Source organism: Meles meles, chromosome X (assembly GCF_922984935.1).
Source record: "Meles meles chromosome X, mMelMel3.1 paternal haplotype, whole genome shotgun sequence".
Classification (NCBI taxonomy): domain Eukaryota; kingdom Metazoa; phylum Chordata; class Mammalia; order Carnivora; family Mustelidae; genus Meles; species Meles meles.
In genome coordinates, this window is record NC_060087.1 from 59,681,237 (window position 1) to 59,707,890 (window position 26,654).

Sequence of the window (26,654 nt, forward strand, 5' to 3'; positions counted from 1 at the left end):
TGACTTCTTATAAACTTAGAAATATTGTTACCACATAACCCAGCAATTCCACCTTTGCACATTTCCCCAGAGAAATCGAAACAAATATCCATACAAAGACTTCTACCTTGAATGTTCAAGAGTAGCATTATTCATAATCTCAAACTGGAAAAATCAAAACGTCCATCAACAGATGAATGGATAAACAAATTGCTGTCTATCCATACAATGGAATACTATTCAAGAAAAAACAGGAACAATCTATTGATATATGCAAGAACACGAGTGATTCTCTGAAACATGATGATGACTGAAAGAAGTCAGACCAAAAAAAATAAATAAATAAAAAACAACAACAACAAAATAAACCCAAAACCACATGTATATGAAACTCCAGGAAAGATAAATATAATTGATAGTGATAGAAACTGTATTAGTTACTACCTGGGGCTGAGAATGTACATGGGGAAACACAAGGGAATCTTCTAAGATAATTAAAATATTCTACATCTAGATTGAGGTAGTGGGTATTTTGGGGTATATATTTGCCAAAATTACTTAACTGTTTACTTAAAATGAGGTTTTTTTAGTGTAAATTATACTTTAATAAATTTGATTTTTAAAGTAAATTAATTATGATTTATAAGGTCCCTTTAGTTCTATAATTCAATGACCTATAAATTTATGAATGCCAAAAAATCTTATTATAGATTTTACCAGATTGTAATATCTTAGAACAATATGGTTAGAAGATATCTTAAAATTCTCTTAGTCAAAAAAAATGCTTCTGATCCTTGAACATTCTTCATAACATTCACACCAAGTAGTCAGTCTCTGCTTAAATAACTTCAGGGAGAGGGAATTTACTATATTTTAAGAAAATCCATTTCAGGGGCACCTGGGTAGCTCAGTGGGTTAAAGTCTCTCTGCCTTCAGCTCAGGTCATGATCCCAAGATCCTGGGATCGAGCCCCGCATCCGGCTCTCTGCTCAGCGGGGAGCCTGCTTCCATCTCTCTCTCTGCCTGCCTCTGCCTTACTTGTGATCTCTGTCAAATAAATAAATAAATATTAAAAAAAAGAAAGAAAGAAAGTCCATTTCAGTTTTGGAAAGGTCTAATCATTAGAGTTTCCTTATGATGACCTGAAATCTCACTCCTTGTAAGTCTCACCCATGGAAATACGTACGGAATAAATTTAATTCTTTTACTCCTTGATAGCCATTCAAATATTAGGAGGAAGCTATCATGTTCCTCCTAAATCTTCCACTTCCCAAGTTTAACATCCATATTTCCTTTATTCTTCAAATAAGATGGTTTGAGGGCTCTCACCATCCTGAGTGCCTCCCCCTTGGCATATTAAGAGTTTGCTAATATCCTCCTTCAAACGTGTTGCCCCCCAAGTCCTACACAATACTGTAGGTATGCTGTAACCAGGGAAGAATACAGGGTGACTATACACACTTTTAGAAATATTCCATATGGATGTAAAAGAAAGCACTTAAGTAAACATGAGATGAAGTCAGTTGTGGCTCATCCTTCATATAGCTATACCATAAAAATACCGTAACTGAGGTTTTAAGTCAACAAGTATTTACTGAATGCCTAATCTATACCTGGTATTATAGAATAAGTAGAATACATTATCCTTTCTGCAGTTAAGCTTAAAATATTTTTGTGGAAAGAAGATTTACATGTATAACATAACCGCAAGTTAATAAAAGTATATAACCCAGTATCAAATTGTGTGGCGTATATCATATGAATTTAGAATCAGAATCTGTAGATGTAGACCTTTGTGAATACTGATTGAGTATACATATGACCTGAAGCTAAAAGAGTAACTAATATGTTAGAAGGCAGAGTCAGATCTGAAGAGACCTCAATAGGCTGAAATGATGAGCCCATTCGAATAAGATGAAGATAAAGAGGGAATAAAAAAAAGTCCCATACTTGGATCCCCCAAAACACGTGCACAAGAACAGAATAGATGAAGTGTGGCTTAGCAGCAGAACATGTGAAAAATCTGGTGTTTTTAATTGACTAAAATCTTGTGGGAATGGCTACACCTGCCAAAGCATCACAAAATCAATGACAAGCTGTTATAATAGAAACAAAGGCCACAGTGCCACCTAGTGAACATTACTACTTTACTTCTGATCACAAGGTCATTTTCAGTCCTACAATGAAAAGACATGATTTTTAGAACTCCATATGGTGAGTAGAACCAATATAAAACCAACACATGAGACATGGTGGTTTTCACTTTAGGTCATATAAATATTCTATAAATAGTCTTATCTTGTAACCGTTGTAAGTCTTATCACCACAGCGAGCTTTGAAATCGTGCTTTATTTCATCAATCTATAGTAGTACTAACAACACTTCGTGTAGCTGAATTGCAGCTGTAAGCTGAGGACGAGATCTCTGAGTTAAAGAGTGCTCAGTTGCGCATTACCATTAACTTTATCACAGACTATTACCAAAACAATCCATTATCTCTTAATGAAAATTAAGGTTTTATTATTATTTACAGCAAAATCCCACTATATGAAGTTGTGATCAGTTGCTCCTATACGTAGAACCCAAGCTCATTTCCCCTATACTAAGTCTGTCTATACATGCCTGACTTACACAAACCAAACACCTAAAAATTCTCAAAAATAATGTAATAAAACTAAGATACCAGACTTAAGGTACTATAAACTCCCCAAAGGCAGAGATGATGTCTATAAAACTACATAGTTTAACATTGTCTCATATAAAGTACTAAAGATACTCTCAATGGATAATGGCAATGAAAAATTTACATATTATATGACTTTGAAAATAAACCAAAGAAATTACCTATATCTAGCATTTTTATCTCAAAAGGATGTTGCTAAATCTATGAACTAATGAATCTGTAACATAATCTACTAAGAGTTCAGAGGAATTCATTCTCCAATCCCTTTAACCCACCCAAATTAACTTCTGACTTATGATTTAATATTTTATTTCAAAGCAGAATAAAACAAAATGTGTTTCCTTCTTGCCAAAGGAAAGGAACTGAGTTATAGAAGAGAATAATGGGGTGATTTCTAAAATAGTGTAATCTTCAATTCTGATAATCAAGCATAGATCTTCATCACTTTTAGTTTCCAATTATCCACAGGAGCAAGGAAAGAAACAGCATGAACAAATGCAATTCCTTTAATCACAAGAAACTGACAGGTATTTATTGAGTCTCCATGACTCTATGCCAGCTGTCAGGGAAAATAAAGATAAGATATGGTTTCTGTCTCAAGGTCACAATCTGATAGGGGGCTAAGTCAGGTATATAAACTAGAATAAAGTTTTATTAGACTATGGCTGTTTTCATGGTTCAACAGCAGAATTGAATACTTACAACAGAGACTATGGTGTAGAAAACCTAAAATATTTACTATGTGATTCTTTTTTTTTTTTAAAGATTTTATTTATTTATTTGACAGATGGAGATCACAAGTAGGCAGAGAAGCAGGCAGAGAGATTGGAAGGGAAGCAGGCTCCCTGCTGAGCAGAGAGCCCGATGCGGGGCTCGATCCCAGGACCCTGGGATCATGACCTGAGCCGAAGGCAGAGGCTTTAACCCACTGAGCCACCCAGGCGCCCCTACTATGTGATTCTTCACAGAAATTTCGCTGATCTCTGTAATATACCATAATATTCATCTTTCGATTTTCTGTCTCTCCTAGTAGAATGATAAACCCATGGGTGTAGGTGTTTTTGTCTATTTTGTTCATTACTATATTCCAATGCCTAGGACAGTACTTAACGTATAGTAGAGAGTCAATACATATTTTTTAATAAGTGGACACTGAAAAAATATCAGCCGTAATTTTAGCTTAAAAAGTTTGGTGAAAGGAAGGACAAAGAGAGAACTGTAATTTGAGTAGGATGACAAGACTGAAGGAGAGTTTTTGAATTAAGTAGATGTCAAAATAATTGTAGTGATGGGGAAAGAAACAGTTGAGAGAGAAATATTAGAGTTAGAGTTGAGATTTGTAAAGAAGGTCCCAGAGAAAGTTCCTTCTAAGAGATTAAAAGAAGAAAGGATGGGTAAAGAAAGGAGAAGTTAGTGCAGTTTATATAAGTGGCTACAAATTCAGAAAACTGTAAGATAAAGTATTTTTGCTAACGGGAAGGGTAAGGCATGATGGCTTAAGGACAACAAACTTCGGAATCACCTTTGTGAGGAGTATGACAGAAAGTTAATAAGAGTCAGTTGTATTGACCACCTAGCTGAAAAACCATGCAATTTTAGCAGATCCAGTAAATGTGGTTTCATAATTTTTTCTGAACAGTATTCAAATAGCTCAAGGGAAGGAGTAAAAAAAAAGCAGACAATGAAAATTAACAAGGGAAGGTGGGAATAGTAAAACAATAAAATATAATGGACTGTATAATTTCTTTTCACCCTTCTTAGTGCATAGGAAAGTATTCCTTACATATGGAGGGTACCGAGTCATTGTCTGCTAAGTTCAAGACAGGAAGGATGAAAAAGAAAAATACACTAACGGTAATCAAAAAGGTTACCTCGAGCTTACAAGAATAACTTTTGGCTTCACCACCAATCTGGCCTTAAATGATAGAATCATACACTGTGTATACACTCTTAGGACATGCCTGGTTTCCTGCTCTCCTCTTCTTCTTCTCACTACTAATACCATTTAACTCCAAATTACAGGCTTAGTCTTATATTAGGCTCTAAGATCAAACCTGACCTGGCGATTCACAGACCTGTAACCTGGGGATAAAAATACATTATATGTTTATAAAAAAAAATTGGAAGGGGAGGCGAACCATAAGAGACTATGGACTCTGAAAAACAACCTGAGGGTTTTGAAGGGTCAGGGGTGGGAGGTTGGGGGAACAGGTGGTGGGTAATAGGGAGGGCACGTTTTGAATGGAGCACTGGGTGTTGTGCAAAAACAATGAATACTGTTATGCTGAAAAATAAATAAATAAAACAAAACAAAACAAAAAAAACCCTGACATTAGTTAGAGGAACCTAAAGAAGCACTGTTTCAGAATGGCTAAAATTAACAAGTCAGGAAACGACAGATGTTGGAGAGGATGCAGAGAAAGGGGAACCCTCCTACATTATTGGTGGCAATGCAAGCTGATGTTGGAGAGGATGCAGAGAAAGGGGAACCCTCCTACATTATTGGTGGCAATGCAAGCTGGTGCAGCCACTCTGGAAAACAGCATGGAGGTTCCTCAAAAAGTTGAAAATAGAGCTACCCTACGACCCAGCCATCGCACTACTGGGTATTTACCCTAAAGATACAAATGTAGTGAACCGAGGGGGCACGTGCAACCAAATGTTTATAGCAGCAATGTCCGCAACAGCCAAACTATGGAAAGAACCTAGATGTCCATCAACAGATGAATGGATAAAGAAGATGTGGTATGTATATATGTGTACACACACACACACACACACACAGAGAGAGGAATACTATGCAGCCATCAAAAGAAATGAAATCCTGCTATATGCAATGACGTGGATGCAAATACATATATGCCATAATACTAGAGCGAGTATTATGCTGACTATAAGTCAATCAGAGAAAGACAATTATCATATGATTTCTCTGATACCAGAAATCTGAGAGACAGGGTGGGGAGTTCGGGGGGTAGGGAAGGAAAAAATGAAACAAGAGGGGATCAGGAGGGAGACAAACCATAAGAGACTCTTAGTCTCATAAAACAAACAGAGGGTTGCTCGGGGGTGGGAGGGGAGGGAGAGGGTGGTTGGGTTATGGACACTGGGGAGGGTATGTGATATGGTGAGTGCTATGAAAGGTATAAGCCTGATGAATCACAGACCTGTACCCCTGGGGCAAATAATACATTATATGTTAATAAAAATAATTAATAAAAAAAGAAGCAGCAGCACTGTGTTTCAGGGTGCCTGGCTTGCCCAGTAAGTGGAGCATGTGACTCTTGATCTCAGCGTCATGAGTTCAAACCCCACACTGAGTACAGAAGCTACTTAAAAAAACACAGCATTGCTTCAAGTCTTGAAAGACTGTATCTACTCACTTCAGTCCTAGTAACTACACCCCAGCCTGGCCCCCTATCCCTGACCACCACTCTTAAATACAGCCTCATATTCTAGGGATGCCTGGGTGGCTCAGCTGGTTAAGCATCCACCTTTGGTTCAGGTCATGATCTCAGGGTCCTGGGATCGAGCCTCAAGTTAGGCTCCCTGCTCAATGGGGAGTCTGCTTCTCCCTCTCCCTTTGTCCCTCACCCACTCCCCACTCATGTGTCCACTCTCTCTCTATCAAATAAATAAATAAAATCTTTAAAGATGTGCCCATTAGGATACCCTGAGCTACTAGCTGCTTGGCTGAGTCAAAGGCAACTATGTCTTGCTCATGTCTGTAACCTCAGAGACTATCACAGTGTCTTGTGCTGTACTCTATCTCCATTAGTTGAACAGAGAGCAGACCAGATACCCTTCCTTGGCCTGAAAATGCATTCATCCAAATGGCATGTCTGTCTCCAAGTCCAGGTCCTTCCCAAACTACCAGGCCAACATAAATTACCAAAGTTACAGTGACTTTCTGATCACCACCTTTATGTTTTTAAGTAAGCAGTAAGCAACTGTGTTTCTGAAATAGTTAATGGCATCCTATGCAGAAATATAATGAATTAGGTAATGAAACCTGTGCAATAATCTTTTTTTCAGGTCTTTAAACAGTAGTGTCACCTATCTTTCTGAAACACTTAAGTGCTAGGCTGTGCTGAAATATCATGAACTAAGTACCATTTCAGCTTCTCTTCTAGAACTATAAATTTTTATTATACAAACTAAATGGTAAATATTCTATTGAAAGAAAATTTGAAGTATTTAGTCAAATAGACAACCCTTCAAAGTAAACAAAAACTCAAAAGAAAATGCCTGGAATGACAACCAGTAATCATATATTTTACCCTAAACTTGTCATTAAAACCTGAAAACCAATAAAAGCCTTCACATTTTATCTGGGTCCCCACTTGTCCTTCCACAAGCCAATACTGTTCCCCACTTAAGTACATACTACATGATACCCAAAGCAAGAAATGCCCCAATTGCTCTGGGAAGTATGAATGGCTTCATCCTTAAGTGAGTTTTTATCTCATTCACCTCCTAGAATTTTGTTCTGAAAAACAATCAGTTGCTAAACATTTTCTAAAGCAGTTGGACAGGCAACAGGTAACTCAGTACATAAAAGAATGACCATTTTATCTGAGTTTTTTCCACACTGAATGTTTGAACAAAGTGTATCTTATAATTTAGTCTGCTTCAAAGGACAATACTGCAGATAGTTAGTAGTAGACAACTTTGTTCAGAAATTCCAATGATCTATTACTTTTCAGAAAAACGTGCCCAAAAAAGCCAGTAAGTAATGGAATTAATGGTTTTTCCAATTCTTTCTTTCTGGGAAGTCCCAAACAGTCATGTTTACCATGTATAAATCAGGAAAATACCAATTTGAGCTTATCTTATATGAAGTAACTCTCAGACACCTTAACCTCGTAGCCAAGAAGACACACCAAACTGTATCTATCTCTCCACCACTACACATAACACTTCCTGCCTTTGAGAAAAGGTAAATGAAAGGACCTTATCAAGTTGTTTCAAATGCAGGTAACAGGAAGCCATGTTCCTCCGCAGCTTGGCCAAGTCCAGATCTGTTTGATCAGCTGTGTAAAATCTCAGAGAATAATAGTACCAGTTTAGCGCATCAGCATAATTTTGTACCTAAAGGTTGGAAAGAAATAATAAAATTAGAGAGATATCTCTACTTTGACCTTAATTTTTCTAAGTCACCTCTAGAAAAAAAAAAATTATATTATTTTAAAGGCAACCAAAATATAACACCCTCTCTAGTTGAGTTCTAAGTTCATCTTACGATCTGTCTAGATCAGTATTAAGTTACAGATTAAGTGGAAACCAATATTCTCTCTTCTCTCTCCATATTAGAAATTTCACAGAAACCATCAACAAAGTTAAAAGGAAACCTATGGAATGGGAGAAAATATTTGTAAACCACATATTCAATAGAGGGTTAATATCCAAAATATACAAAAAACTCCTACAACTCAATAGTAAAAAAAAAAAAAAAAAAAAAAAAAAAGAAAGAAAGAAAAGAAAAAACATTTAAAATGGGCAAAGGACCCAAATAGACATCTTCCCAAAGAAAACATACAGGGGCACCTGGATGATTCAGTCAGTTAAGCATCTGATTTTCTTTTAAGATTTTATTTATTTGACAGAAAGAGAGAGAGCACAAGCAGGGGAGCAGGAGAGGGAGAAGCAGGCTCCCCACTGAGCGGGGACCCCAATATGGGGCTCAATCCCAGGACCCTGGGATCATGACCTGAGCAGAAGGCAGATGCTTAACCAACGGACCCACCCAGGTGCCCCAAGCATTCAACTCCTGATTTTGGCTCAAGATCATGATTTCAGGGTTGTGAGATCAAGGCCCAGGCTGGGCTCCATGCTCAGCTGGGAGTCTGCTTAAGGATTCTCTCTATCGTCTCTACCTCTGCCCCTCCCCCTGCTCATGCTCTCTCTCTCTCGAATAAAGAAATCTTTTTAAAAAGACATACAAATGGTCAACAGATAGAAGAAAAGGTACTCAACACTACTAATCATCTGGAAAATGCAAATCAAAACCACAATGAGATATCATCTCATAACTATTAGAGTTGGTGTCATCAAAAAGACAAGGGATAACAAATGCTAGTGAAGATGTGGAGAAAAGGGAAACACTGTACACTGTTGGTGGGAATGTAAAATGGTAGTAGGGTTACCACAGAAAACAGTATGGAGGTTTCTCAAGAAATCGAAATTAGATTACCATATGATCCAGCAATCCTATGTCCTTATTTAAAAGAGCTATCTCTACTCCCATGTTCACTGCAGCAATATCCACAATAGCCAAGGTAAGGAAACAACCTAAGTGTCCATTTACTGATGAATGGACAAAGAAAATATGGTATAGGTACATGATGGAATATTATTCAGCCATAAAAAAGACAGGCATCCTGCCATTTGTGACAAGGATGAAGCTGGAGGATTAGTATGCTAGGTGAAATAAGCCAGAAAGAGAAAGACAAATATTTCATGTTATCACTTACATGTAGAATCTGGAAAAAAAAAAAAAGTTAAACCCTAGAAACAGAGTAGAATAGTGGTTGGGAGGGGCTCGAGGGTAGGGGAAATGGGGAGAGGTTGGTAAAAGGGTACAAATTTTCAGTTATAAAATGAAAAAGGTCTGAAGATCTAAAGTATGACTATATGTATGGCTATAGCTGACTACAGTTATACTAGGTTGTATAACTGAATTTTGTTAATAGAACTTCAGTATTCTCACTAAAAAACAGGTGATGAATATGTTAATTAAATCAATGGTTAGAACTCTTTCACAACATATACATATACCTAATCAAATCATCACATTGTACACTTATACTTGTGTCAATTATACCTCAGTAAAATTTTTTTCAAAAGGTACTTCACAGGGCGCCTGGGTGGCTCAGTGGGTTAAAGCCTCTGCCTTCAGCTCAGGTCATGGTCTCAGGGTCCTGGGATCAGGCCCCACATCCGGCTCTCTGCTCCGCAGGGAGCCTGCTTCCCTTTCTCTCTCTGCCTGCCTCTCTGCTTACTTGTGATCTCTCTCCATCAAAATAAAAAAAAGAAAAGATATTTCACATGCGGGATGAAAAGTCTGAGGGGTGATGAACCACCCTAGAAAACTCAAAATACAATTTTAGTTATTGAATATGCAACTAATGAATCGTTGAACACTTCACCACAATCTCATGATGTACTATATGCTAGCTAACTGAACACTAAAAAATTAATTAAAAAATTATAAATGAAATCTTGCCATTTGCAACAACGTGGATGGAACTAGAGGGTATTATGCCGAGCAAAATAAGTCAATCAGAGAAAGACAATTATCATGATCCCCCTGATGAGGAATTTGAGAGGCGGCGGGGGGCTGTGGGGGGTAGGGACGGAAAAAATGAAGTAAGATGGGATCAGGAGGGAGACAAACCATAAGAGACTCTTAATCTCACAAAACAAACTGAGGGTTGCTGGGGGATGTGGGGGGGTAGGGGGAGGGTGGTTGGGTTATGGACACTGGGCAGGGTATGTGCTATGATGAGTGCTGTTAAGTGTGTAAGCCTGATGAATCACAGACCTGTATCCCTGGGGCAAATAATACATTATATGTTAATAAAAATGATTTTAAAAATGATTAAAAATATTTTTTAAAGAATATCTATAATTTACCATGCTAATACAGCTATTTTCGTTTTTCTACACTCCATTTTAACTTTGTCCTTTCGTATTTGTATATAGTTGCAATCATAGCTTATACAAGAGTTTCATGTTCCATTCTTTCCATTTGACTTTATTTTGTAAATATTAATCTATATTACTATGGAGTCTTCACAGTTGTCAATTTAAGGAATGTTTAACATTCAATTAAGTTAATATACAATTATTTTCTTAATGCTGGATATTTAATTGATTTTGAGGTTCATGTCTTCTGCCCATTTTTTAACTGGACTATTTTGGGGGGGTGTTGAGTTGTATTGGTTCTTCATATATTTTAGATACTAACCCATTATAGAATCTGCCATTTGCAAACATCTTCTCCTGTTCAATTGGTTGCCTTTTAGTTTTGTGGACTGTTTCCTTTGCTGTGCAGAAACTTTTTATTTTGATGCACTCCCAATAGTTTATTTTTGCTTTTGCTTCCCTTGCCTCAAGAGACATGTCTAGAAAAATGCTGCTAGAGCTGATGTCTGAAAAATTATTGCCTGTGCTCTTAACTATACTTTCTTTTTTTTAGGTAAGCCTTACACCCAACATGGGGCTTGAACTCATGATCCCAAGATCAAGAGTCACACGCTCTACCAAATGAGCCAGCCAGGTGCCCCTATTCTTTACTTTCTAAAACAACAACAACAACAAAAACCTCATCTGAAGTTTCAATTTTTCCCACAGTAAACTTGGATTGTTTTGGTTTTTTTTTAAAGATTTTATTCATTTATTTGACAGACAGAAATCACAAGTAGGCAGAGAGACAGGCAGAGAGAGAGTGGGCGGGGAGCAGGCTCCCTGCAGAGCAGAGAGCCCCATGTGGGGCTCGAAAACTTGGATTGTTTTGTAAAGAGAAAAAATATTACCACTTTTTGGCATTTTTTAATTGCACAACTTTTTTAAGAGCAGTTTTAGGTTCACAGCAAAACTGTGGAGAATGTACAGAGATTGGTTATATACGTCCTGCCCTCACATATGCCTCCCACTTTATCAACATCCTCTACCAAAGTAGTACATTTATTACAACTGATGAACTTACATGGACATGTATTAATCGCCCAAAGTCCAGAGTTTACATTAGGGTTCACTCCTGGTATAGTGTATTCTATGGGCTTACACAAATGTATAATGATAAGTATCACCACAATATCATTCAAAGTATTTTCAATGTCTATGAATATTTAATATATAGATGGTACCTAAACAGATTATTAAAATATTTGATGCTCTATGATTTTTATAGTGAACATATTTATTTGTTAGGGTAGAGAAAGAATATAAAGAATGAAAAAATAGATTCTTCCCAAACCTCAAAACTTCTGGCAGCTTTTCTCCACAGAATGTTGTGTAAAGAGCCCACTAAATCTGCTGTCAATTGTCTTCCTGTTTGGTGACCTGAAAATAAAAACCAAAGTTCTAAAACCAAAAATCAAGACCTATTACATTAAATAAGAGCACTAGCTATATTCAGAACCTATAATCTTTAAGTAATGGCTATAAACACAATCACATTCAGACAGGTTTTCATCATCAATTTTAGGTTTACTAGCAAAACTAATTATATAATACAATCAGAGTTTGCCAGAATCACAGTAATTCGCTCATCAGGTTGTGATGGTTTCCCAGCTTAGTCTCCTTTTAACGTATTTTCCATTTTCCAAATTTGATCATCACCTGGTACTTTAATGTTATTGTGAATGAACAGATAGCAATGCTAAAAATCGTTAATAAGAAGTGTTTATATTATTATGTACTAACAAGATCAGACCAAGTTCACAAGAAAGGCCAATTATACCTTAAAGCCTTTGTAAAATACTTTAAGACCATATTTACACATTAACTTTATTACTTTAAATTGTAACTCATGTCTGATTGTTTCTGGTCTAGACACTTACAGGGTTCAAATACACTAGCACACATTAAGGTAAAGTTTAAACTGTAATAGAATTCTATATCCACTTCTCTTCTACCCTTTGGCCGTATTGATTTCCACAAAAGTCTTGATAAAAACACTAAGAATTTCTGACCTCCCAGTCCAGTCAACAGACATAATTTGTTCCATGGCTTAGATAAAATTACTCACATCAGAGTAAAATGCTATTCAATGTACCTACTTAAAATATTACATGACTTTGAGAGTATAAGTTCGTAATTCAATATCACAGTGAAACTGATTAACTATAATCTTAGGAAAATTAGTCATTCTGGATAAATACATTTTCTAGTTAGCTGACAATTACCTTTCATTAAAAATAAAACATTTTTTATTTTGAAAACTAAATTATTTCATTAAATTTCTTAATTTTTCTAAAAATTATGTTTTATAAATTAGGTTTTTCTTTTCTTAAAGATTTATTTATGTCAATGAGGGCAATAGAGCATGAGCAAGGGGAGGTACAAAGGGAGAGGGACAGAAAGAGAAGCAGACTCCCCATTGAGCCCCCAACCTGACATGGGGGCTTGATCTCACACCCTGAGATAATGACCTGAGCCGAAATCAACAGTCAGGTGCTTAACCGACTAAGCCATCCATGTGCCCCTAAATTATGTCTTTCCAAACATACTTTCTGGTTTTTTGAAGCACAATTTAATCTTTGCTTGCCCATTGAAGGTAATAACACTAACAACTCATGTATTTTATTGTACTATTATACCACAGTGATGACTTTGGGAACAATTATATAGTACAAACTATTGTATCTTTAAAAATATTTGAAACTGTTTGGAGCGCCTGGGTGGCTCAGTGGGTTAAAGCCTCTGCCTTCGGCTCAGGTCATGATCTCAGGGTCCTGGGATCGAGCCCCACATTGGGCTCTCTGCTCCGCGGGAGCCTGCTTCCTCCTCTCTCTCTGCCTGCCTCTCTGCCTACTTGTGATTTCTCTCTGTCAAATAAATAAAATATTAAAAAAAATATTTGAAACTGTTTCATAAAATTTGTAGAGTTTTCTCCTCCTTTATGGCCAGATTATCTATGTATTTCCATATAGAGCTTTTCTCTCTTTGTAATACGCTATCATTAAAATGCTAAGAGGTGGAAAACCAGATAATCAAACTTATCAAAATTGGGTCTAAAAATAACTGGATTCCTAAGTGAAGGTCTGTAGGGAGCACATTATCAATAAAATATGGCTCTCAGAATCTAGAGTTCAAAGGCTCTTAGAGATTATCTACTCAAAAGATTTCCACTTAAAAAATCAATCACAGGGCGTCAGGGTGGCTCAGTGGGTTAAGCCTCTGCCTTTGGCTCAAGTCATGATCTCAGGGTCCTGAGATGGAGTCCTGCATTGGGCTCTCTGCTTAGCAGGGAGCCTGCTTCCCCCCACACCCGGCCTGCCTCTCTGCCTACTTGTGATCTCTCTCTGTCAAATAAATAAATAAAATCTTTTAAAAAAATCTATCACATTTTTATAAAACCATGATACATATTTGGAAAAATTCAAGAAATCTGGTAAAATATAAAGAAAGCTGAGGAGCCTAAGTAGCTCAATCAGCTGAAACATCTGACTTTGATTTTGCCCATGGTCATGGTCTCAAGGTTATGAGATCAAACCCCATACGAGGCTCATGCTCAGCATGGAGTCTGCTTGTCTCTCTCCCTCTGTTCCTCCTGTCCCTCTCTCTTGCTCTCTCTCTCTCTCCCGAAAAATAAATATATATAATCTTTAAAAAAAATCAAAGAGGGGCGCCTGTGTGGCTCAGTGGGTTAAAGCCTCTGCCTTCCGCTCTGGTCATTATCTCAGGGTCCTGGGATCGAGCCCCACGTAGGGCTCTCTGCTCAGCAGGGAGCCTGTTTTCCTTCCTCTCTCTCTGCCTGCCTTTCTGCCTACTGAAGATCTCTGTCTGTCAAATAAATAAATTTTTAAAATCTTAAAAAAAAAATAAAAGAAAGCTTTTTGCGTTTAGGTGACTTTTTGTCACCTAAAATGCCATCACTCAGAATAAATCCCAGTATTAACATTTAGTAACTATCACTCCTGTTCTATCTCTGTATATGCGTACAATTGGAAGGACATATTGGGGTGAGAATTTTCCAAGACAGGGATCATACTATGTTCTTCAGGGTATAGAGTTCTACAGAGAGGTAGAGGTTACGAGAATGCTGAAATTTGGTTCTACATCTCTGCTTTAAGAGAGAAATTCTATTTTATTTGGGACAGGGTTCATATAAGATTGCATGACAAAAAAGATGCTGGGGCTAAAAAGGAAGTTAAAAACTAGGAATCTATTTCACAACCTCTGTTTCATAGTTAGAAAGAAGATCCAGAGATGTTATTAACTTGCCAGAAGGCACACAGCTTACTTGAGATCACACTGAAATCATGAAATTAAGCCTCTAACCTCACAATTCTTCACTACACAAGAGTTTCAAGCTCAGAGGTTTTCCGTTTTTGTTGATGTTTTGCTATTTTTGCTGTTTCTCATTCTAGGCTGTGGAATCTGAATCAATGAGGTGTTATAGCTAATGGTTATTAGGAAGAAAAAAAGCAAGTGAGAAAAAGGGATCCACTGACCTAAGAATTTTGCCAGTGTTCTGACATCTAAGAATTACATGCATGTTAACACCTTTCTAAAACCTGCAGAATGGATGCCTGGTTGGCTCAGTCAGTTAAGTGTCTGCCTTTGGCTCAGGTCATGCATGATCTGAGGGTCCTGGGATGGAGTCCCACTTCAGGCTCCCTGCTCAGCGGGGAGCCTCCTTCACCCTCTGCCTGCGACTCCCCCTGCTAGTGTACTCTTTCTTCCTCTCTTTGACAACTAAATAAAATCTTTTTTAAAAAAGTAAAAAAAAAGAATGAAACTTGCAGAAATCCTACTGACCTAAAATGATTTCTTCAATCTTCTCCTTGGCAAGCAGTTCTTCCTTTCGTTGTAAAAGCATGTCAATGTGGAGCAATAGAGCTTTTCCAATATTTTCTGATGACTTAAAATGTTCACAGATAATCTTCATGAAATAGAACCCAACAGCCTCTCTGTTCAATGAGACACAATTTTAAATGGCATGAATAGAATAACTGGTTTTTGACCAATGGGACTAAAGTTTATTTGAGAATAAGCAAAACATGCAAGATAAAACTGTATCTGAGTTTAGGTAATATCATCAAATGTCTAAATAAGCCTATTTGTTAACAATGATTTAATTCAATTTCAATTCAATTCATAAATATTTTCTTATGAACATCTTTAGTCAGATAATCATCTCTATCCTAATATCTAATTTATCCTTCCGCTTCTAGAACTGATGCCAATTTATAAAAATTGGAACATGAGATCCAGTAAAGACATATGAACTGACATTAGAAATTTACTAGTCCCTTGTGATGAGAACTTTTAGGACCTACTCTCTTAGTAACTTTCAAATATACCATAGAGTAGTGTTACCTATAGTCATGTGTATATTACATCCCCAGTATTTATCTTCAAATTGAAGGTCTGTACCTCTTGACCACCTTAAGCCATTATGATAGACACCTTAAACTTATATAGTCTGAATGACAATTATATCTCAACAAAACTGAAAGAGAAAAAAGAAACTTACCAGTTCCCTCTGCCAAAATCTCCTTTTAAAGCATTTATTTATGCTTGATTACACAAACAGTACACCAGTATATTCTGATTATTTTAAAATGCAAATAGTTCATGGACTGGAAGACTTAATATTGTTATGATGCCAACACTACCAAAGCAATCTCAAGATTAAATGTAAACTCTATGAAAATCTCAGTGATATTTTTGGCAGAAATGGAAAACTCTGCCCTAAGGTTCGTACAGAATCACAAGGGACTCCAAACAAAGCTGAAAGACTATCAATTCCTGTTTTCAAAATTTACTACAAAGGTAATCAAAACAGTGTGGTATTGGCATAAAGACAGATATATATACCAATGGAATAAAACAGAGTTCAGAAATAAAATCAACAAGGATGTCAAGACCATTCAGTGTGGGAAAGCACAGTCTATTCAACAAACGGTGTTGGTACAAATGGATATCTATATGCAAAAGAATATTTTATATATAAAGAATATTTTATATTTACCATATACAAAAATGAACTGAAAATGGATTAAATGCCCTAAACAGAAGAACTAAAGTATAAAATTTTTAGAAAAAAACATAGGGGAGGGACACCTGGGTGGCTCGGCCAATTAAGCATCTGCCTTTGGCTCAGGTCATGATCCCTGAGTCCTGGGATCAAGTCTCACACCAGGCTCCTTACTCAGTGGGGAGCCTGTTTCTCCCTCTGCCTGCTTCTCCCCCTGCCTGTGCTCTCTCTCTCTCTCTCTGACAAATAAATAAAATCATAAAAAAGAAAACATAGAGGGAAAGCTTTCTAACATTGGACTTGGTAATAATTTCTTGGATATGATACCAAGATCAGAGGTAACAAAAACAAAAATAGATAAACTGGACTACATTAAATTTAAAAACTTTTGTGTGTTAAAGGATATAATAAAGTGAAATTGGCAATATATGGAATAATATGGAGAAAATATCTGCAAATCATATCTGATACAGGTTTAATATCCAGAATACATAAAGAGCTCCTAAAAACTCAACAACAAAAAGCAAACAACCTGATTTAAAAACTGGCAAATAACTTAAACAGATACTTCTCCAAAAAAGATACACAAATGGTAATAATCGCATAAAAAGATAATCAACTTCACAAATAATTAAGGAAATGCAAATCAAAACCACAATGAAATACCACCTTACACCCATTAGGATGGCTACTAACAAAATAAACAAACAAAACGAGTGTTGGCAAGGATGTGAAAAAATTGGAAACCTTGTGCACTGTTGGTGGATAATGTAAAATGATATACCCATTATGGAAAACAATACAGGAATTTCTTTAAAAAATTAAAAACAGTGGGCACCTGAGTGGCTCAACTGGTTAAGCCTCTGCTTTCAGCTCAGGTCACGATCCCCCACATTGGGCTCCCAGCTTCGCGGGGAGTTTGCTTCTCCCTCTGACCCTCTCCCCTCTCATGTTCTCTCTCTCTCTCAAATAAATAAATAAAATCTTTTTAAAAAGTTAAAAACAGGGGCGCCTGGGTGGCTCAGTGGGTTAAAGCCTCTGCCTTCAGCTCAGGTCACAGTCCCAGAGTCCTAGGATCGAGACCCACGTCGGGCTTTCTGCTCAGCAGGGAGCCTGCTTCCTCCTCTCTCTCTGCCTGCTTCTCTGCCTACTTGTCATCTTTGTCAAATAAATAAATAAATAAAATCTTTAAAAAGAAGTTAGAAACAGAATTACCATATGATCCAGTAATTCTATTTCTGGGTATAAACCCAAAATAACTGAAACAGGGTCTCAAAGAAATATTTGTAAGACTTTTAAAAATTTATTTATTTGACAGAGAGAGACACATCAAGAGAGGGAACACAAGCAGGGGGAGTGGGAGAGGGAGAAGTAGGCTTCCTGCTGAGCAGGGAGCCCAATGCAGGGCTTGATCCCAGGACCCTGGAATCATGACCTGAGCCAAGGACAGAGGCTTAACAACTGAGCCACCCAGGCACCCCTCAAAGAAATATTTGTACGCCCATGTTCACAGCATTATTCACAATAGCCAAAAGGTGGAAATAGCCTAAGTCTCCATCAATGGATGAATGAATAAATGAAATGCAGTATATACATACAATGGAATATTATCCAGCTTTTAAAAGGGAGGGAATTCTGACACATGCTACAAAATGGCTTAACTTTGAGAACATAATGCTAAGTGAAATACACTAGTCCGAAAAAGACAAAAACTGTATAATTTCACTAATACGGGGTACCTATACTAGTCACTCATAGAAACAGAAAGTAGATTAGTGTATGCAAGAGACTGGGGGGAAGGGGCACGCAGGAGTTATTGTTCAGTGGGCACAGAGATTCAGTTTTGCAAAATGAAAAGAGGGCCCTGGAGATTGGCCACACAACAATGTGAATGTGCTTAACACTAGTGAATTATACACTTAAAAATAGTTAAGATGATAAATTTTATGTTATGTGTATTTTATCAGAATTTTAAACTTTTAACAAGTTTTTAAATTAAAAAATGCAAATAGTAAAAATAAAGCTTACATTTCTGAGGACCCCTACCCTGTCCCAGTCCCTTTCTCGGAGGGAGACACTTCTAAGATTAGTAACTATCCTTTTCAGTCCTTTCCTGGTACACTTATATGCATGTCTGTACTTACAGAAACATAGTTTCCAAAATATATAAGTGACATGTTATGCAAACGTTGCTTCTTTTTCTCTCAATACCATGTCTTAGAGTTCATTAAATATAGCTTTACTTTATCTTTTTTAATTCCCACATAGTATTTTATTGTATAGAGATACCTTACTTTTCTTATTTATTCTTCTGTTGATGATACTCAAGATGTTTTCAATGTTTCACTATTAGAAGCAATATTCCAGCAAATATCCTTGTAAACATGTGAAGTACCCCCTATAAATACCAAGAAGTAAAACTGCTAAATATGAATAACTTTAAATTTTCATCCTGTCAATTTGTCCTCCAAAAGAGTGGGTGCTGGAGAAGCGGTCAACCTGGAAATGTCAGTAGGTGCATACAAAAATTTCAATTCCACCAGCATCACCTACTATAATGAAACTTTAGTTTTTGCCAGTTTGATACTCTGCCAACCCATTTTGAATCAGAAGACTTTGTCTCAAGTTCTGCTTGATTTTTAAATTTTTACTATCCCTTTTCTCCTGGTATTCTCCTTCACACCTAAAAAGAAAGAGGAAAAAGAAAAAAAACTCCTATCCAAATATCAGAAGACAACTGTATAAATCATTTAACATAGATTTCTTTTTTACACAGAAATCCATATGAAAGGAACTGCAGCTCTCAACTTTGGCCATTCCTGTCATCCATTCTGGAGAAAAATAACTTAAAAACTGTAAAAATCATTGTTCCCAATAAAAACCCAAATTTTCTTCATACATTTCAGATGTGGAATATTTAGTGGCATGATATAAGATACTGTTCTTAGAAAGGAGGGAATATTTCCTTCTTATACTAACATAAGGAGAGTTAGTAATGAAAGGGGGCGCCTGGCCTGAGTGGCTCAGTTGGTTAAGTGTCTGCCTTCGACTCAGATCATGATCCCAGGGTCCTGGGATCAAGCCCCACATCGGGCTTGAGCCTGCTTCTCCCTCTCCCCCTCCCCCTGCTTGTGCTCTCTCTCTCTCTCTCTCTGTCAAATAAATAAATAAAATTTTTTTAAAGATTTTATTTATTTATTTGACAGAGAGATCACAAGTAGGCAGAGAGGCAGGCAGAGAGAGGGGGGAAGCAGGCTCCCCGCTGAGCAGAGAGCCCCATGCGGGACTCGATCCCAGGACCCTGGGATCATGACCTGAGCCGAAGGCAGAGGCTTTAACCCACTGAGCCACCCAGGCGTCCCTAAATAAAATTTTTTTAAAAAGAAAGTAATGAAAGGTTACAAATACTGGGTATAGGTTCTATGCTAACTAGTGTGCTAAGCACCTTAACACTATCTTATTAAATTTTTATATGAACACCATAAAGTGTGTCGCATCACACTCATTTCTCAGTTGAGGCTCAGAAAGGCCATAAAACACGTAAGAGAGAAACAAAACAGCATTCAAGATTTGAATCCAAGTCTGTTTACCCTGAGTTTTCCCCACTGTATCCTACTGACTTCCTGTGAAAGTAATATTCAGGATCACGGTTAACAATGGTCATAGATGTGATTCAAAGGAATATTTAACTCCCCTATTAAGTGTTTTCATTAATTCAAGTTAACTACAAATCATTTTAATTGATTCCTCTTCCTCCCATAAGAGTTCTGTACAAATGCTAAAGATGTGGTCAAAATAAATACTGACAATTAGGATCTAATAAAGTCATATGAACTGCTGCCAGGAATATGCCACCATCTACAAATTTTCCATCTGCAGAGAGTGATGCAGACAGGATGGCTCAGGCCATCCACATTTCTTTAAGCCCTTTCATTCACCCAACCAGGCCACTCAGGGCTTTCACATCTCAGTACAGGTAGGCTCTGTCCCTGGCTCCCTCTGTTGCCTCTACCAGTTCCACACTTTCAGTGACTTTCCCTTCTCTCTGCAGACCCATCCCCTATCCACAGGCCTCAACTCCTACTATCAGCTCTCAGGACTCCATTACTTAGGCATGATGTCCTCTCTACCTTTTTGCCCGGAGCCCTCAATCCTGAGGGGTCTAAAGGAAAGGAACAGGCCCCTCAACAACCCCTCCAGAAAGCCAATGGCCTTTTACAATTCTTTGCTTTCTTTCAGACTATGTGACTAAATCATAAGCTGTAAAGCAAAAAGAGTATTTTATCAATATATAATTCAAAGATGAAACAACTGCTAGAGGAAAAAGATACGATGAAGGAGAAAAATACTATAATTATATTAGAATAAAAGAAAAGAACTGCAAAACAAGATTCTTGAGGCTGAAAATAGCAATTCAGGTAATGGAATAAAAATGCAGATAAACACAAATATAGAATCTTGAAACAGGCATGTTAAAAAGGGTTTAGAAATGCTAATTTACAGAAATTATAACCATTATAATATATAGACATCAGTTATACATTTATGTTTTGGTAAGAATATATACCTCAGTAAATGACTCAGGGTACAGCAAAGAGTACATATAGCAAGGCTGAGATTGCCTATACTTAGAAAGGCCTTCTTGTGCACAAGAAATAACAGGTGTTGGTGAGGATGTAAAGAGAGGGGAATCCTCTTACCCTGTTGGTGGGAATGCAAACTGGTACAGCCACTCTCAAAAACAGTATGGAGGTTCCTCAAAAGTTAAAAACAGAACTACCCTATGATCCAGCAATTGCACTACTATGTATTTCCCAAAGAGTACAAAACTATGAATTCAAAGGGATACATGCACCCCAAAGTTTATAGCAGCATTATCTACAATAACCAAATTATGGAAACTGCCCAAGTATCCATAAACTGATGAATGGATAAAGAAGAGGCAACACATACGCCCCCCCGAGAATATTACTCAGCCATCAAAAAGAATGAAATCTTGCCATTTACATTGTTGTTGATGGAGCTACAAAGTATTATACTAAGTGGAATATGTTACAGAAAGACAAATACAGTATGATTTCACTCACGTGTGTAATTTAAGAAATAAAACAAGCATGGGGGAATGGGAGAGAGAGGCAAACCAAGAAACAGACTCTTTATAGAGAACAAACTAATGGCTAGCAGAGGGGAAGTTGGGGGATGGGTGAAATAGGTGATGGGGATTAAAGAGTGTACTTGGAGCACCAGGAGTTATATGGAAGTGTTGAAACACAAAATTGTACACCTGAAACTAGTATTACACTGGATATTAACTGGAATTTAAATAAAAGCTTTAAAAAAAAAAAGAAAGGCCTACTTGCAAAGCTGGCCTTCGGCTGACATCTGGTCACTTGGCTGGTAAACAGTTCCGTACACTGATATAAAACATTCCACTAATAATAAGGGTGGCTCACTATGTCTAGACTGTACAAACAAAATGGTATCTGGAATCCTGGTATGTGCTAGGGAGAGGTATCTACATGAGCATCCCCATTTAAAGCCTTAGGGACTTAGTCTTGAGCTCCCTGATAAACAACGGTTCACACATGTTGTTACTGCTAGAGGAATTATGCATGTCCTGTGCAACTGTAATGGAAAGGAACTCTTATTCCTAGTGTCCTTCCTTCAGACTTTGGTCCTAGTGCTTTTTACAAAAAAGATTTGCTTGACAAAGAGAGAGAGGGTGCATAAGCAGGGGGAGTGGGTGAGGGAGAAGCAGGCTCCCTATTGAGCAAGGAGCCTGATGTGGGGCTTGATCCCAGGACCCTAGAATCATGACCTGAGCTGAAGGTGGATGCTTAACCAACTGAGCCACCCAGGTGCCCCAACTTTTCTTCTTTTCTAATGTAAGCTTTTAATGATAAGAAGAAAAAAAAAATCTTCCCTCTCAGTGCTGTCATATCTGCATCCCACAAATTTTGATAAATTGTTTTCAGTTTAACTCAATGATCTGATACTGATTTGTATTTGATCTGTGTTACCAGAGAAAACACTCTGTTTTTACTTCTTTTAAGTTTCTTAAAGTTTTGGATTTTTTTGGGGGGGGGGGCCCAGAATATGGTCTATTTCAGCATATATTCTGTGGACACCTGGAAAGACTGTGTATTCTGCTGCTGTTTGATGAAGTCTACTGTAAATGTCAGTTAGAGCCTGAGAGTTGATGAGTATGTATCTTAGCTGTTTTTTTCCTATTTCTATGAATTTTTGAAAGAGAATGTTGAAGTCTCCTACCCTAATTGTGGACTTCCTTATTTCTTCTTTTAGTTCTATTATGTCTTGCTTCTTGTGCTTTGTAGCTGTATGTGTGTGTGTCTATGTGTGCGCACAGGTTTCTATCTTCTTTTTTTATTAGTAATAATCATGGCTAAGATTTCTTACAATAAAAGGCTACAAAGTAAATTAATAAAAGTAAAAATAAAAGGCACTAGGACCAGGGGTGCTTATGTGGCTCAGTCAGTTAAGCATCTGCCTTCAGCTCAGGTCATGATCCCAGGATCCTGGGATCAAGCCCCACGTCAGGTTCCCTGCTCAGCATGGAGTCTACTTGAGATTCTCTCCCTCTCCCTCCCTCCTGTGACCCTCCTCCTGCTCAAGTGCATGCTCTCTTTTTCTCTTTCTAAAATAAATAAATAAATAATTTTTAAAAAGAGCAGAAACTGGGACACCTGGGTGGCTCAGTCAGTTAAGTGCTGCCCTCGGCTCAGGTCATGATCCCAGGGTCCTGGGATCAAGTCCCGTATCAGGGTCCTTGCTCAGCAGGGAGCCTGCTTCTCTCTCCACCTCTGCCTGCTACTCTGCTTGCTTGTGCGCATGTACTCTCTCGCATGCATGCATGCTCCCTCTCTGACAAATAAATAAATAACTAAATAAAATCTTTAAAAAAGAGCAGAAATCAATAAAATTTTCAAAAACAATAGAAAAAAATCAATAGAAAAGCTGAAGTTGGTTCTTCAAAAAATATATAACAAAAAATACATATAGATGGCCAATAAACACATGAAAAGATGCTCAACATCACTTATTATCAGGGAAATGCAAATCAAACCACAATGAGATATCAGCCTGCACCTGTCAAATGGTTCACATTGGAAGATATAAAGTGTTAGTGAGGAAACAGAGAAAAGAAACCTTTGTGCACTATTGATGGGAATGTAAAGTGATACAGCCACTGTGGAAAACATTATGGAGGTTTCTCAAAAAATTAAGAACAGATATACCATCTGATCTAATAATTCCACTACTGGATATTGACCCAAAGGGAAAAAAACATTAATTCAAAAGATATATGCACCCCTGCATTTACTGCAGCACATTTCACAATAGCCAAGGTATGGAAGCATCCTAAGTGTCCATCAATAGATGAATGAAGCTGTGGTACATATACCTACAATGGAATATTAAGCAGCCATAAAAAAGGAATGAGCTCTTGCCATTTGTGGCAACAGAGATGGTCCTAGAGGGTATTATGCCAAGTGAAATAATTCAGACAGAGAAAGACAAACACCACATGCTTCCACATACATGTGGAATCTAAAAACAGAATAAAGGGAATAAACAAACAAAAAGCAGAGTAAGACCTCTAAATACAGATAACTGATGGTTGCCAGAAAGGAAACAGGTGAATAAATGAGCAAAATGGATAAGGGGAGTGCGAGATACGGGCTTCCAGTTATGGAAGGAAGTCACAGGAATAAAAGGAATAGCATCAATATAGTCAATGATATTGTAATAGTGCTGTATGGTGACAGATAGTAACTGCATTTGTGGTGACCAAAGCATAATGGTATAAAGATACCAAGTCACTTTGTTGTATACCTGAAACTAATATAACAGTGTGTGGTCAATTATACTCAAATTAAAAAGTGAAAATATATATAAAAATTGACAACCATCTGACTGAGAAACAGACAGACCAGACTCAAATTACCAGTATCAGGAATGAAACAGGATATCATTATAGACCCTGCATACGTCAAAAGGACAGGAGAACACTATGAGCAATTCCACACACATAAATTTAACAAGTTTGATGAAATGGACCAATACCCCCCAAAGCACAAAACTAACACAATTCACCAGTATAAAATACATAATTTGAATAATCCTACAACTACTAAGGAAATTAAATTTGTAGTTTAAAAACTCATGAAAAAAATTTTAAAAATTAAAACTCCTGAAAAAGAAGTTCCAGGCCAAAATAGTTTCACTGAATAATTCTACCAAATACTTAAAAAAATTAACACCAATTCTATACACTATCTTCAGGCATAAAAGAAAAGCAAACACTTCCCAATTCATTTTATCAAGACACTATTACCCTGATAACAAAGTCAAAAAAAGGCAGTACAAAATCAGAAACTATAGACCAATTTCCCTCACAAATACAGATGCAAAGAACCTTAACAAATATTAACAAACAGAAAAAATAAATGCGTTCAAAGAAGTAACACCACTATCAAGTGATGTTTATTTCAGGAATTTAAAGCTGCTTCATATTTGAAAAATAATCACTGCAATTCACCATAAGAGCACACTAAAGAAGAAAGATCACATTCTCATATCAATTAATGCATAAACAGGATTTCACAAAACTCAACACTAATTCATGATTTTAAAAAACTATCATCTCAAAAAGATGAGAATCAGGGCCACTTCCTCAACTTGATAAAGAGCATCTACAATTATCCTTATACTTAAAAATCCACCCAACAACAGCAAAATATGTCTTATTCTCAAGTGCACACTGAACATTTACCAAAAGAGATGATATTCTGGACTATAATACAAGTCTCAGTATATTTTTTAAAAACTCAAATTATACAAAGTATTTTCTCTGGTCACATGGAATTAAATTAGAAATCAATAATAGGAAGGGAAGGTAGTTGGGGGATGGAGTAACTGGTTGATGGACATCAAGGAAGGCATGTGATGTAATGAGTACTGGATATAAGACTGATGAATCACTGACTTCTACCTCTGAAACTAATAATATGTTAACTGGAATTAAATTAAGAAAAATTTTAAAAAAGAAACCAATAGCAGAAAAATCCTTAGGAAAATGCTCAGATATTTGGAAACTAAATAACATACTTCTAAATGGCCCACCGACTAAATAAGAAAATCAAGAGAGTAATTTGAATGTATTTTGAATTGAACGAAGATGAAAACACAACATTTAAAATTTGTGGAATGCTGCTAAAAAGTGATACTTCATGGAAAATTAATGGTAGTAAGTTCTTACCAAAAGACAGAGAGGGGGAGAGAGAGAGAAAAAAAGAGAAAGTTCTCAAACCAGTCACATCATCTTCCATCTTTTTTATTTTTTTGACAGACAGAGATCACAAGTAGGCAGAGAGGCAGGCAGAGAGAGAGAGGAGGAAGCAGGCTCCCTGTGGAGCAGAGAGCCTGATGTGGGACTCGATCCCAGGACCTTGGAATCATCACCTAAGCTTAAGGCAGACCCTTAACCCACTGAGCCACCCAAGCAACCTATCTCAAAGAATTCTAGGAACAAGAGTAAATATAACCTAAAATAAGTACAATAAAGAAACAATAAACTTCAAAGCAGCAATCAATGAAATGAATAACTGTTTCTTTTGGAAGATCATTTAAATTGATAAATCTCTAGCCAAACTAATAAAAAAAAAATGAGAAGATACAAATTACCAATAACAAGAACAAGAGAGTTGACATCACTACAGATTTTTACAAATGTTAAAAAGTTTAAAAAGGAATTATAAAGAAATTTCTGCCAATGTATTTGACATCATCAATAAAACAAATACTCAAATTACCAAATCTCACTCCAGAAGAAATCACTAACATGAATAACACCGTGTCTGTTGAGAAAGATTGAGTATATAGTATGTAGTGAAAAACCCTGCCACCAAAGAAACTTCCAGGCCAAACAGTTTCACTGTTTAAAACTATCAAATCTTTAAGGAAGAAATAATACCAATTTAACATAAACTCTTTCAGAAAATTGAAAGGGAGGTTATACTTCAATATCTGTCATGAACATACATGCAAAAACTCTAAACAAAATTTTACCAAATTGAATTCAACAATACATAGTGTTTGCTTCAGCAGTACATATACAAATTCAACAATATAAAAAAAGTATAATACATCATAACCAAGTGGGTTTATCCCAAGAATGCACAGACATACAACCATAAATGACTCTTAATCTCACAAAACAAACTGGGGGTTGCTGGGGGGAGGTGGGATTGGGAGAGGGGG

General features: G+C 36.9%; 1 protein-coding gene across 1 annotated transcript in view; it reads right to left on the reverse strand.

Moving 5' to 3' along the window:
• The window catches only part of TEX11 (testis expressed 11), a 297,399-nt gene that overhangs the window by 133,622 nt on the left and 137,123 nt on the right, over positions 1-26,654 (reverse strand). Inside the window, exons 13-15 of the mRNA XM_045994777.1 lie at positions 15,152-15,303; positions 11,643-11,728; positions 7,616-7,753 (exon numbers count right to left, since the gene is read on the reverse strand). Of these exons, the coding sequence (XP_045850733.1) occupies positions 7,616-7,753; positions 11,643-11,728; positions 15,152-15,303 (376 nt within the window). The remainder of the gene's footprint in view (positions 1-7,615; positions 7,754-11,642; positions 11,729-15,151; positions 15,304-26,654) is intronic.